The sequence below is a fragment of the Pogona vitticeps genome, chromosome 4, assembly GCF_051106095.1.
Source record: "Pogona vitticeps strain Pit_001003342236 chromosome 4, PviZW2.1, whole genome shotgun sequence".
In the NCBI taxonomy this organism is placed as follows: domain Eukaryota; kingdom Metazoa; phylum Chordata; class Lepidosauria; order Squamata; family Agamidae; genus Pogona; species Pogona vitticeps.
The window spans coordinates 224,304,681-224,319,667 of record NC_135786.1 but is presented as its reverse complement, the minus strand read 5'-3'; the positions used below and the strand labels follow the sequence as shown (position 1 = coordinate 224,319,667).

Sequence of the window (14,987 nt, the reverse complement as noted above, 5' to 3'; positions counted from 1 at the left end):
AGAAATGCTACAACAGCTGAGTGAGTTAAGGTGTCTGGCTGCAGAGTCAGAGGTTGGAAGTTTGATTTCCCGCTGGCCCTTCTGGGAGAAGAGACAGCCTATGTGGCCTTGGGCAAGCTGTACAGTCCAGAATGTCCCCAGAAGAGGGGAATGGTAAACCGCCTCTAAGTATTCTCTACCTAGAAAACCTTGAAAGGGGTCCTCATTATCGTATTTTAATCATATTTTAATCATTTTATATTTTATTGTATTGAATTTTAATTGTTGTAAGCTGCCCAGAGACCTTTGGGTAGAGTGGGCAGCATATAAATAAATAAATAAATAAATAAATAAATAAATAAATAAATAAATAAATAAATAAATAAATAAATAAATAAATAAGTCAGAATGGACTTGATGGAAGCGCATTATTATTATTATTATTATTATTATTATTATTATTATTATTATTATTATTATTATTATTATTATTATTATTATTATTATTATTATTATTATTATTATTATTATTATTACATGATCATCACACCATCATTATTAGCTTCAAAAAGGCAAATAAGGGGAGACAAGGTAGAGATATATAAAAATATGCATGGAGTGGGGAAGTAGACATGGAGAAGATGTTCTCCTTCTAAAATAGTACTATATCTCATGGACATCCACCGACGCTAAGTAGTAGGAAATTCAGGACAGATGTAAGGAAGTGGTTCTTCATATAGCACGGAGTTAATCTGGAATTCATTGTCACAAGATTTATGAATGGCTGCCAGTTTGGACAGATTTACATATTATTAAATAACTTATGATAATCTTTGGAAAACTTTCATGGCATTCCATCAGTGGCTAGGATGGGTAGGCATCATTTCCAGTGTAAGGATGTATTTCTGTATATCATTTTCTGGAAAATGTGAGGCAGAGGATACTCTGGCATTCAAGAAGTACAGTTGGGCATCTCAATGAACAGAATGCTGGACCACATCGGTCTTTGGTGTGAACAAGCATATGCTCTTCATATGTTTTTATTTTCTTAAAAGTTCTTAACTCCACTGGCTACTGGTTCACTTTTGAGTTCAGTTCTAAATTTTTGTTCTGAAAACTCTGTATGACTTGGAACAAGGGTGAACATTTATGCCTGACCCAGTTGCATCACCAAAACAAGGTGTATATAGATACAACTTCAGAAATAATCGCCAGATTGTATAACAGTTGTATAACATGTCCACATGCTAACTGGTGTGTATAGATACAACTTCAGAAATAATCATCAGAATTCAAACTGTGTGAAGGCAGGTGAGTTAGTTTCCTATCCAAATCAATCCTCCTTGAATGCATTCGCTTCTCACTTAATTACTGTATCGTCCCAAATAAATTGTTCAGGTCACCAAATAACCTGAAATTAGAAAGGTGCCCAGAATAACCAAGGTCACTTCTCATGAGGTCTTCTATTAATTTATCCTAATCAGTATCCCACCCATATTTTGTTTCAGGTTAATTTGCCTTCCATTACTGGCACTAATCATCATTACCCCCAAATTACCTTTAAGTAAATTAAGTTCCTTTTTAATTTTTTTCGGCCCAAGCTGATTTCATACCAAAAATTATACCCAGATCAACCCCACATAATTTCCCTTTCAATTCATTGTTGACCTAGAACAGTGACCGCGAAACTTTTTGAGCAGGAGTGCCCAAATGGCAACATAAAACCAAATTATTTCTTTCGAAGTGCCAGCACAGCAATTAAACCTGAATAATGAGGTTTTAGTTTAGAAAAAAACAACTCATACAGTTGCCGGAGCTAATCAACACCTTTTGTCTTAAAACACAATAAACATAACTTTCAATGATACAAACACTTTTTATTGAAAAATAACCATTAACTCTAGTAAATGGAAAAATATTAAAGTAATACATTGTATACATACTCTGAAGCCAGGTAATTTATACAGACTTTAAAAATAAATATATGCATGTATTTTTTTGATAAGGGATACTCAACTTGGCATGCTTTTGCACAATTAATGTGATTTTTGATGTTGTATGCATGCTGATAATTTGTCAAACCTTGGCTCATACACCGTTAGTTTGAGAGCAACACATGCAGCACACATGTCGTCTGTCAGTCTGTTTCTGGTGTCAGATTTGATATGATTCAAAGCTGAAAACAGCTGCTCACAAGCATAAGATGACCCAAACAAAGTAAGAAGAGCAATCCCAAATGCTTTCATTGACTTAAAATTATTTGGCAGAGAATTCCACATTTTAAGGATTTCATTTTCAGAACTACCAACTGTGCTGTCCTTTGTCATTCCTTCACACTCTATTTTCTCCAGTGTTGCACGCAGGGTATAGAATTAATTTTTCCAGATACTGTACAATTTTCTTGAATTTCCAATCGCTCCATTTCCAGATTTCCAAAATCTAAGCACTGTAAGCAGGAATGATCAAATTCTTCAAATTTGGCTTTATCTGGAGAAGTAAGAAAACACAGGGTTGTCTCCATCTTACAGAACTGTAAAAATCTGTTCCTACAATTCTCCTTTGTAGCTGCTACAATGCTAGAAAATTCCTTAGATTTCCTGATGGCTTGTAGGATTGTCTGTAAATGTAGAATTTTCCAAATGCATTTTTAGATTTGGAAAATATTTCAGCTGCCCACTTTCAAGGCCTCTCTCAAAAACCTGAAGTTTTCTCTCAAATGTTCTGATGTCACAAAACCTCCTTTCTGCTGTTTTCCCTAAACTTTGCTGTTTTTTGTTCAGCACATTAACATGTGCTGTAAAATCTGTAAAAAGCATGAGGTTGGTAAGCCGGGCCATATCAGTGAGCTGTGGATGTCCAATACAAATCTATCCCTACCAAAGATATTATTGTCACATTTACACATTTTGTCTGTCTGGTTCTTTGATTCTTCCAACTGACAGCTCTTTTAGAAAAAAGTCAAGTGCAAAATGCTACACTGAATTAAATGCACCCGTTTTATAAAGCTTATTAAGTACATTGAAATCCTGGACTTGTTTCCTCCAAAGTAAGCCAACCCTCAGAAAAGCAATTACTGTTGAGGAGAGGAATGTTCTAGCTTTTTGTTCTTCTCTGTGAGCACAAGCAATGCCAGGGTTTATGTATCCTTAGTTTAAATGTTGTTTCTTTGTTTTCACTTTCCAGTCAAATATTGTGAAACTCACCAAACCAGTAGCACTGTGGACTCAGCAGGATGTATGCAAATGGTTGAAGAAACACTGCCCTAATCAGTATCAAATCTACAGTGAGTCATTCAAACAGCATGACATAACTGGTAAAGTATGAAATATCAGACATATTTCACTTCAGAATTGTGGGTGTGGATGTATTTCACTTTCACTCCTGTCTTTGAGGAACTTGTGTTTACATGTGCTGAGTCAAATGCATATGAAATTATGTGTCTTCTGTTGAGCATGTGAAGCCGAGAGGGGAGGACAAACAGTGTACAACTGCATTATTTGAAGAGACGGTTAGTGGAAAATATACAGAGAGGGAATTTTACTGTGCTTAAAGACTGTGCTTCTAATTGGCTTTTTAAAAAATGATCTATGCCTTCCTTAGGGGCCTGGCTTAAGGCTGAAGGTCAGGGCACAAAGAAAAGCAACAAACAAATAGATTCCGATCTAATGAAACTTTGAAAATGCAAAGGATTGTTTTCCAGTAGGAGCAATAGCTAGGGGGAAGAGCGTGCACATGCTTTGTATAAAGATGCCAGAGAAGCCTGGTGTTTCTCAAGGCTGGATATGTGTTTTAGGGGAGCGTAATACTCTCCACAGAGAAAAGGTGATTAGAAGTCTGAGTTTTCCTCTAGCATGGATTTAAAATATGAACTGGAGGAAGATTTCTCATTTGCTCCCTTCCTAACCACCGCTGTCTATCCTGCCTGGAGCCACATCTTTTAATGCACAGTTATTTGATTGAATTGCCTAATGACAATTGCAGTTCTTTAGTTGCAGTAAAAGGAAAGAGGATTTCTTTCCTTCCCTCTGTTCTTAGGGATCTGGAGCACTGAAGACTACACAGGGATTCGAGGAACAGGTCCTAAGGAAATGTAGCTTTCCCAAGGTTACTGGCATTGCACAGCAGTCACATCAGAAGCAGTATGGCTATGCGTAGCAGTTGCTGGGCAGCCGATGATGGAGCTGTGCTTGTGTTCTGGTGGTGGTCTTCCCATAGGGAATTGTTGAGCATTGGGTGAACAGAATGCTGGGCTGCTAGATCTTTGGTCAGGTCCGACATGCATCTTTTTGTGTTTTCACTACATTTCCAATGTTCCACTGGAAACTTTGGCCCTAGTACATAGCTATGCAGTGTTCTGGGTACCAGTAAAGAAAGAAGGGAGGGAGAAAGAAATGCCATTGTCCTTGGCCAATCCAACCTAATGAGTGTGCTTTAAAAGAGGTAAGAGATGGTTGTAGGCAGAAGTGGTTAAGAGGAAACCTATCTGTTTCTTTCCAACTTGTCCAGATTGTCAGATATCTTGGGATATTATTATCGTTTATTTCATTTTTTATACTGCCCATCTGGCCAAATGCACTCTGAGTGGTTTACAACATATATAAATAACATGCTTAAAATACAATTTAACAGAACAGAAAATAAAAATAATAAAGCACAAATAAACACTTTCGTCTAAATATAAAAATACATTTGCATAAAATATTCAGAACATTGAAAGCATTTAAAATGTTGGGCTTGATCAAGTGGGATAACTAAGCTCATCTGAGTCCGTAGCAATAATGTTTTGGAATGCCTGCCTAAATAACCAGGGTTTTTAGTGACTTTTTAAAAATCACCATTGAAGGGCCAAGCGAAGTACAGGAGGGAGTTCATTCCACAGCCGAGGAACCACTGCTGAAAAGGCCCGGTTTCTTGTCTTCTCCTTCCATGCCTCTCTTGGAGTTAGCATTCTCAGCTGGCCCGCTTGAGATGTTCTTATAGGATGAGAAGATCCTGTTGGAAGTAGGTGTTCTGCCAGGTACAGAGGTAGCAAACCATTTAGGGCTTTATAGGTTAAAACCATCACCATGAAGCTGACATGGAAATAGACAAGTAACCAGTGTAAGGCAGCCAAAATTGGAGCGATACAATGATACCATGTTTCCCAGAAAATAAGACCGGGTCTTATATTAATATATGCTCCAAAAATGCATTAGGGCTTATTTTCAGAGGATGTTTTATTGTTTTCATGTACAATGATATACATTTATTCAAATACAGTCATGTCATCTTCTTCTGGTTGCTGCACAGTGGTGGAGGGTGGGGTTTCACTTATGTGGGGCTTATTTTGGGGGTAGGGCTTATATTACGAGCATCCTGAAAAATCATACTAAGGCTTGTTTTCAGGTTAGGTCTTATTTTAGGTATGTCTGATCTATCCTGAAAAATAATATATGAAGTCTGAATATATTATGTCATAATTTTTTATCAAACTCTCTCGGTGTTTTTCCTAAACCCTCCACATCTTTACTCTGCTTATTAGAAGGGAGGATTTGAAGATGCCTGATAAGGGACTCTGTTTAACCTATTATCTTGGGCCCAAGGTTTGTTTTCATCAACATACTAGGGCTTGTTTTCAGGCTAGGTCTTATTTTCTGGGAAACAGGGTATTTATTCACTCCATTCAATAATCTGACCACTGTGTTCTGGACCTCTTGAAGTTTCTCTGACAATTCAGTTTCATGGGCAGCCCTATGTAGAGAGTGTTGTAGTAGTCTAATCTTGAGATTATGAGTGTGTTGACCAACATGGTGAGGGACCCGATGTTAAGATAGAAACACAGCTGGGCAATCCACCTGAGATGGAAATAGGAGGACCAGACCACAGATGCTATCTGAGTGTCCATAGACAGTGTTGGGTCCAGTAGGACACCCAAATTATGAACCTCATATTTCAGGGATAGTGCTGATGGTGATGGAATGGAAGTGATGGGATGGATGGAGAAGAGTTGATGGTGAGTAATATGCTTTCCAAGTTTGGTTTGGTATGTGTGTTTGGTTATGGAAGGAAACAGTATGCACACACATCATGATTGTCTCTCAGGCCTACTTTTCAAATAAGAGCTCAGTTGGTATTATTAGGCCTAATACATGCCAATACAAGATTGCCCTTGGCATATTAACCGATGTATTTTTGTGTTATAGTCACATTTGGATATACAGTGGTGCCTCGCTTGATGAGGATAATCTGTTCCGTTAAAATCGCTGTTAAGCGAAATCCTCGTCAAGCGAAATTAAAAAACTCATTGAAATGCATTGAAAACTAGTTCAGTGCGTTCCAATGGGTGAAATACCTCATTGTGCAGCGAAGATCCTCCATAGGGCGACCATTTTCTGGTGCCTGTATAGCGAGGAATCCGTCCTTAACACAGTGGGGAGCCATTTTGCACAGCGGGGAGCCATTTTGGAACCCGACAATCAGCTGTTTTTTGATCATTGTAATGGGAAGAATCGGTTCCCGAAGCAGGGAACCAATCGTCATAAAGCGGTTTTCCCCCATAGGAACATTGTTTTGCTATCGCAATAGCGATCGCAAAAAACCCATCGTAAAGCGGATTCGTCGTTTAACGAGGTAATCGTTAAGCGAGGCACCACTGTATCTGCTGGTCGATGACTTTAATAAAGCTCATTCATTCATATTAACCAACCAGTTTCTTTCTGTAAATATTTGTGATGTAATAAATTTTAAAAATTGCATCTTTCTGATTGTTTTAGAAGTGTCTTTGTGTGCTTCTCCTCTGCTGAATGTCCCTTGGTATTTTGTGTCTTTTAAGTGCAAGTTTGCATGTAGGTGTGAAAGGAAACAGACAAAAGACCCAGTAACACACTTCCAAAACCCTTGATTTGTGATGTCATTATAAATGACATTCTGTACTCTTGTCATTTTTATTTCAGGATATAAAGAAAGATAATTGATTATTTTTAGTTGGTTGATTGGAAAACATAAAGGTGTAAATATAAAGTATTTTGTCCACAATGGCAGTGGAAGCCAAATGGCTGGGTTCTCAGAAGCCCCATGTACTGTACACACTCCATGCACGTCTACAAACTCAAAGGACCTTTCTGAGTATAATTTCTAATTATTGGAATGGGGATTCCATGGGAGTGTTGATGTATTGCAAGGTATAATAATGCCCTGGGACCACAGGACTGTTTGTGGGTACAGAAGCAAGAGTATACTCTTTTTTTTCTTTTTTTTCTTTCTTTTTTTTTGCTAATTACATACCCTTATAGTGTCTCAGATACCATACCATAACACACTCTTTTTCTGCAGGTTGTTTAAAAACAGCCGTAGGAAGTAAGAGGGGGCAACAAAGTCATGGTGCTTTGCTTTTTGAAACACCTTTGTTTTTTGCTAGCCCTGTAGCAGTCAATATGTACAACACCCAGCATGGCCCAAATGGTAATGTTGGTCTCTTTTCTGAATTCTGGTGAATATACGTTCTGATAGCTTTTTGTGATGAATATAACAATACATTGAATCTTTGTATCTGTGCCTGGGTTTTAATAAATAATTTCAGTAGATTATAAAACAGATTCTTAACCTTTAGCTAATGAGAAAGTTTAAATCCTTTCCATCAGGTAAGAATTTAATATCAAAGTTTTTAATTATGCTAATTAACCAATAAAAAAAGAACTTCCCAGCAGGCGTCCTCAAATAAATATGGTGCAATGCATTTAAATAAAGGCCTACCAGCATATTTTGCTGTGTACAAAGCTTCTTGGGTCAGAGGCAACATTGAATGGCTGGTTGTAGCGATCAGTCGAGTTAGGCACTTGTCAAGCCATAGAGGGTGGTACAAAGTCCACAGGACAGTGTAGCCAGTCCTCAAGTTGAAGGCACTTTGATTGATTTAAGAGAAGTTGTTCCAAGAACAATGTATTCCCAAAGGCTTTCATGGCTACATCCGACGGTTGTTGTAGGTTGCGACCGGTGAAACATTAGGAAGAAAAACCTCCAGAACACGGTCAAACAGCCCGAAAAACCTACAAATTCCAAGTTGACAGAGAAAGGACTTGCATATGATACAGGGTGACCCTGTACTATAGCATGTCTTTTTCTCTTTCTATGGCACCATTCTCCTCCTCCTCACTGTATTTGTGACTTTTTACGGCTGCTCAGAGCTTGGAAAAGATATTCATTGAGAGTATAACTCTAAGAATCCCCCCAGCTAATGTGACCTTGGAGATTCTGGGAGATACAGTTTCAAAGTAGCTTTTCAAGTTTTGACTGCGCTGGTGGTCCTCATCATTTCTGCCACCCATTTTGTTGAAAACGACAGTGAGGTAGTTTTCTAGGCCTCTCTGGGGTGGCCACATGCAAATGCGAAACCTGGTTGGACCAAGTTTTACCCGCTAAGAACTACCAGACGGTTTACAAACCAAAGACCAAAAAACATTGACACCATTCTTTAGAAAGAGGGATACAGTTCTCCTCTCCTGGCTGTTACTTCTGTATTATGCTCTTCACTGTGGAAGCAGATAAAAAAGCTAGCAGAGGATGTACCGCTTAAGAAAAAAATGTTTTCAATAATCATCAGAACGCATGCTCTAGCTAAGAATGGCCTGTCACTGGAAAACATTTCCCCTCGGCATTTTTTTTTTGTTTTTGTTTTTGCCAGGATAGAACATTTATTTTAAGAAATCATTAACACTAGGTTTTCTTGCAACTAAATAAACCTTTGTTTTCCCTCAGGGTTTATGCTGATTTCCATACTCTGGGGTCAGGAGCTTAAACAAGGTTTAAATATGAAAAATAAAATAGCAATAGTATTTTTAACAGACAAAAAATGTGTTGGTTGGACTTTTTGCATAACAGGAGGGCTCTCAGCTACTAGAAACAAATGTTTTGGTCAGGTGAACACACTGGGCTTTTCAATATTAAAGCATTCTCTTGCTTCTGTACCCACAAACAGTCCTGTGGACAAGGGTCATTCTTATATCCTGAAATACATTAACAATTCCATGGAGCTGGAAAATAAGCTAAAAGAAATACAGTGTGATATTTACTATTTTTAATACATGTAATGATGATTAGAAAGGTCACGGAATATATGTTTAAATAATCTGGCTGTGGAGCCAGAGGTTGTGAGTTCAGTTCCTTACTGTACCTCAACGATGGGGCTAGACAGGTCTCTAGTTGTGTTGTGTGCCTCCAGAGGCATCTGGTGGGGCCACTGTGAGATACAGGAAGCGGGACTAGATGGGCCCTTGGCCTGATCCAGAAGGGCTCTTCTTATGTTCTTATGACCCATAGTAGAGATGGGGTATTCATATTCATCTCCTGGGAGAGACAAATACAAATGTTGCCACCACAGTTGGCCAGGCCCTTTGGACCCATCCTCCAGAACTGGCCGGTCCACTTACCGCTCATGGTGGGCGCAGCTGTCGTTGTTCGCACCAGGCCAATTGTGGAAGTAATTTGACTGGCGGCGTTTCTCCTTCCTGTGCTGCTTGACTGCTCAGCAGCTGAGCAGAGGGACTCATCATCCTGCCTTGTCGCTGGAGTGATCAGAAGCACAGGGGGGCAGGGAAGGACCTGCTGGACTACTTCTTGTTTGGTGTGGTGCAAACAACAAAGGCCGCATGCATTGTGCCATGAGCAGTAAGTATACTGACTAGTTCTGGGGGCCGGATCCTGTGGTGCAATATTCATATTCTTCTCCACCTGGAGACAAATACAAATATTCTATCTCTAACCCATAGTGTCCCTTCCAGCTCTACTGGAATGATGGTGATGGTGATGGTGATTGACTACATGCTTAAGTGCACTTTCTGCTATGCTTGAAGTGCCAATTATTATATCATAATACTTGCAGAAATGAAAACTGTGATGCACAGCCATGTTTGAAATCAAAGCTCTGATTAGTCCAAGAGGTGTGGATCAGATCCTTTGGGAACTTTTAGAGATCAGATTCCTCAGGCATTTGTAGGTGCCAGCATATTTGCATCAGTTGCAGACTTCACATAAGCATGTGCATATACTGTAGACATGTGGGAGTCTGGGTTCAGTTAGCTCCTGTATAAATAAGTTATTGTCACTCAAATATTTCAGTAACATCTATTGCTTCAAGAGCTATGCTTTTCAGTTTGGTGTATCATACATTCAGGTTTCACACTGTTGAGTGATATATTTCTCTATCCGAAGTAGCCCATTTCTTATTAAGGTATGCTTGGGCATATCTAGAGTAGTCCTAGAACGAGCTGGAATTTTTAGCACTGAAACAGTGATGTGTACGTTGGCTTGGGCATATCATGAGAATGGCTGATGGTCGGATTCTAAAAGATCTCCTGTATGGAGAATTAGTGCAGGGATTGCGCCCCAGAGGGAGACCACAGCTGCGATACAAGGATATCTGCAAGCGGGATCTGGAGAGCCTAGGAATGGACCTCAACAGATGAGAAACCCTGATAGCCTGGAGGCAGGCAGTGCATCATGGCCTCTCCCAATTTGAAGAGACCCTTGTCCAGCAGGCCGAGGCAAAAAGGCAGTCCCGAAACTAGCCAAATTAGGGAGCTGGTCAGGGGACAGATTGTATTTGTCTTCAGTGTGGAAGGGATTGTCACTCTCAAATTGGCCTTCTCAGCCACACTAGATGCTGTTCCAAGACGTCTATTAAGAGCACGTTAGTCTCTCGAGACTGAAGGATGCGTACTGTGCTTGGGCATGTGCGTGAGTAAACAAAGACTGCACTTTTCTATCAGTAGATTTCCCATAGAGATGCTCTCAAGAGGAGTAGTATTTTCTAGTTCCTCAAGGGGGAGCTTGCACACAAGTTACAATGCTGACTCCAGTTTTTGCATGTTATGTTTGGGACACTCCTTTCACGGATCTAGCTTTTGGAGATAAATCTCAGTGATTCGGAAACAGTAGCCTGTAATTTGATACAGCAGATCCTATTTTTTAATCCCCAAATCTATCAAAATGTGTCACCCCCTCCCCATTTTGTTGTTTTGTGCTAGTAAGTTGCTTCCAACTTACAGTAACCCAGACAAACAGTGGCCTCAAAAAGAGTCTGTCATTAACAGCCCTGTTCAGATCTTGCAAATTAATTGTATTCCAAAATACTGGTATTATTAATGTTTCCTGTTATGCTTCTGTGCACTAGAATTAGGTCTCTCCCTCTTTCCTATTTAGCTTGTAATTTATGTTTAATTGCTGACTACATAATTGCTGGTCTAAACCGTTCTAGCAAGGAAAGAGTTAAAATTCTTTCCACAACTGGAGGCCACTCAGCCTCTCCCATCCCTTCTATTTACACTGCAAAACAAGCATGTTAATTGCATTCCTGCAATTAACATCTTGTGTAGTAGGCCCTTGTAACCAACTAGGTAATTTACAGTTGCATGCCTCAACAACCTCTGACAGGTTTTTTAAAAATCAAATGTATATGAAAAGAAAGATTATAAGAAAAACACACTCTTTTGTTTTGTTATGCTAGTATCTCTTTATTTTGAAAAAGTTGTTGACAAGCATTTCAAAATACTGTTGAAGTGTAGCAAGGAAAAAATGTATCAGAGATAGAAAGTTGTTCTATATACAGTGGTGCCTCGCATTACGACGTTAATTCGTTCCAGCGAAATCGCTGTAGAACGAAAACGTCGTAATGTGAAAAGAAAAAAACCAATTGAAACGCATAAAAACCCGTTTAATGCATTCCAAAGGGCTGTAAACTCACTGTCCAGCGAAGATCCTCCATAGGGCGGCTATTTTCGCTGCCTGTGCAGTGAGGAATCCGTCCCAGAAAACAGCGGGGGGCCATTTTGTTTACCCGGCAGCCATTTTGAAACCGCTGATCAGCTGTTGAAAAATCATCGTTTTGCGAGGAATCAGTTCCCGAAGCAGGGAACTGATCATCGCAAACCGAAATTCCCCCATAGGGAACATCGTTTTGTGATTGCAAAAGCGATCGCAAAAAGTTCATCGTAATGAGGTTTTGTCGTTAAACGGGGCAATCGTAAAGCGAGGCACCACTGTATAAAAATAATGCCATCAGTTCCATTTAGCTTTATGGCAACCCTTTCCAGGCAGAGGATACTGAGATGATAGTCAGAAGTGGTTTACCCTTCCCATTCTAATGCTGAATGCGGTTCTAATTCTGAATGGGTGCCTGCCCAGAGGAGGTGGGGCTCAGAACTGCATTAGAACCGCAGAACAACTGTTGGGTTGAAGGTCAGACAGACACACTTCGTGCCCGTCTCTAGTTCTGATTGGCTGCAAGAGAAACTAGACAAGGAGGGGGAACGTCTTGGAGGGGAGACCGAGGGGAAATATTCACTTTGGGGGAATCTGAGACTGTTTGACAAGGAAAGCTGATAGACAGAATGAAGAATTGTGCTGAATGAATTGAAAGCTGAAAAATAAACAATATTCTTTTGACACTGTTGGGCCATCTGGCGGTTCGTGTCCCTCTTTAAGCAGAGCCAGTCCTGCCAACATTCCATGCATCTTTACTTACCACTCCCATCATATACTTACCATAGTAATACATTTCAAACAATACACAGTACCATCACAACACATTTAAATATAGCAAGGCATCACAGGTGCCTTTCCAAAAAATAACATGAGGCATATATCATGTTTTTTTTTTAAAAGTACAAACCCTATATATGAAATTTTGAAAAATGTATACTTGTAACAAAAGCCATGATATATAAAGCCAAGTATTGTGGCACTTGAAGAGTCCGTTTTCTCGGATTAAAGTGCACCTCTTCAATCAATGCATGTATTTCATCTATCTTATTACAGCATAAAACGGTCTCGATCAGCAGCAGATTACCGTTGAAAAACACCTTTTTAGTTGAACTCAAGAGTATTAGACAGGGGCAGTGAAGTCAGTGACTGGATTCCTGTTGGTGTTTGTGTACATTTTGTCTCATTTGCCGAGGCTAATTGTAGTTAATTGACAGAGTGCTAGACAGCATGACAGTTGTGCAGTTGGGTTCATAAACAGACACGTTGTCAATTAGCTGCAACTAGCCATAGCAAATCACATAAATCTCCACGCACCCGGCAATTTTAATTTTATGTATAGTTAGTATATGAAGCCATGCTCCCCTCATGGATCTCACAGTGTGTGGAGAGATTAATAAATCAGAAAGCATTCTCACACAAATTGCCTGGGTCCAGTATAGGTCTTTAATGCTTGTTGTTGTTTAGTCGTTTAGTTGTGTCCGACTCTTTGTGACCCCATGGACCAGAGCACGCCAGGCCCTCCTGTCTTCCACTGCCTCCCGGAGTTGGGTTAAATTCATGTTGGTCACTTCGATGACACTGTCCAACCATCTCAACTTCTGTCGTCCCCTTCTCCTCCTGCCTTCACACTTTCCCAACATCAGTGACTTTTCCAGGGAGTCTTCTCTTCTCATGAGATGGCCAAAGTATTGGAGCCTCAGCTTCCTTTAGAATTGATAAGTTTGTTCTCCTTGCAGTCCAGGGGACTCTCAAGAGCCTTCTCCAACACCACAATTCAAAAGCATCAATTCTTCGGCAGTCAGCTCTCTTTACGGTCCAGCTCTCACTTCCGTACATCACTACAGGGAAAACCGTAGCTTTGAATATTCAGACTTTTATTGGCAAGGTGTTGTCTCTGCTTTTTAAGATGCTGTCAAGATTTGTCATCGCTTTCCTCCCAAGAAGCAGGCGCCTTTTAATTTTGTGGCTGCTGTCACCATCTGCAGTGATCCTGGAACCCAAAAAACTAAAATCTGTCACTGCCTCCATATCTTCCCCTTCTATTTGCCAGGAGGTGATGGGACCAGTGGCTATGATCTTAGTTTTTTGATGTGGAGCTTCAGACCGTTTTTTGCACTCTCTTTCACCCTCATTAAAAGTTTCAGTTCCTCCTCACTTTCTGCCATCAGAGTCTTTAATGCTACCTTCTGTTTAATTAGTTGCCCAGTATACTTAGGCAACCAGGGATTCCATGCTAATGAGTAACCAGCCTGATGGAAATGAAATAGATCACTCTGTTCCTCAACCAGCCAGCACTGTTTCCTTATCAGCGCTATTTCCATATCCACTGTAGTGAAATAAATGCCCTCTTCTCTGGAACCAACACAGAAATTCAAGCTTGCCAGCCTCTCAGTGAGCTAGCAGTTTTTTGTGCAGTCTGCTAACTTCTTTTAGCTTAATTATAAATCTGATTTAAAGGTAATAATCAGCAGTTTGAAATGAGCCTAATAGGCTACAGGTGCAATTAAACCAAGATGACTGATGTACAGTATGTACCCTGTGAATAGAAATACAATAAGCTAGCAGGATCGGAAAAATCCTCAAATGCTATACAGAGAAATACTGTGTATCTCTGTGCATTTGTATGTATGTACTGTATATAGGTGTTAAATCTATGCAAAAGGCTGGTGCATAGACAAGTGTTGCTGTTGTTTTTAACTGCTGTGGGAAAAGAACTTCTGAAGTTCTGAATCTTTTATCTGCAACCTCAAATTCTGGCATGCAGAGTTTTCTTCTTTCCCTCATCATTTTCCTTGGAAATCATAGAGTCTGACTGTCTGGAGCCCTGTGTGGGCTGCCCAAGATATATCATTGTGAACAATTGAGCTATGAGGGGCTGTGGTTTATGACTGAGCTAGACAAATTGTAAACCAGTGCAAGAATGCAGCTCCCCCCCTTTGAATACAGACCTGTAGAATTTCAGAGAAGACAAGCAGAGAGTAGCCATGCTAATACCTTTCCTGTATAATATGACAAGAGTGAATTCAGACCTTCAGAATGCACTTCGCTTTTTTAGCAGACCTTCTGTGACACACCAACTGAAGTCTGGTGCGTAAGACATATGTTTAGAATTAAAGAATTCCAAATCCAGGAAGGAGTGAAGTGTATATGTATATGTGGATTCATGGATGTACGAGGGTTTTAAATGACTCGCTATGCAGAGATTTCTGAATCGTGTACACTATATTAAAATTATAAAATACAGTCCAAAAATGAAACGGTAGCTGAAATCC

The 14,987-nt window shown here is 39.8% G+C and overlaps 1 protein-coding gene across 6 annotated transcripts in view; it reads left to right on the top strand.

Moving 5' to 3' along the window:
* SAMD12 (sterile alpha motif domain containing 12) overlaps window positions 1–14,987 on the top strand; it is a 292,500-nt gene that overhangs the window by 79,417 nt on the left and 198,096 nt on the right. For 3 of the 6 annotated variants that reach the window (XM_078391611.1, XM_078391612.1, XM_072999275.2), the window contains exon 3: window positions 3,163–3,292. In XM_078391611.1, the coding sequence (XP_078247737.1) occupies window positions 3,163–3,292 (130 nt within the window). The remainder of the gene's footprint in view (window positions 1–3,162; window positions 3,293–14,987) is intronic. The other 3 variants (XM_078391613.1, XM_078391614.1, XM_072999276.2) reach the window with 1 other exon arrangement.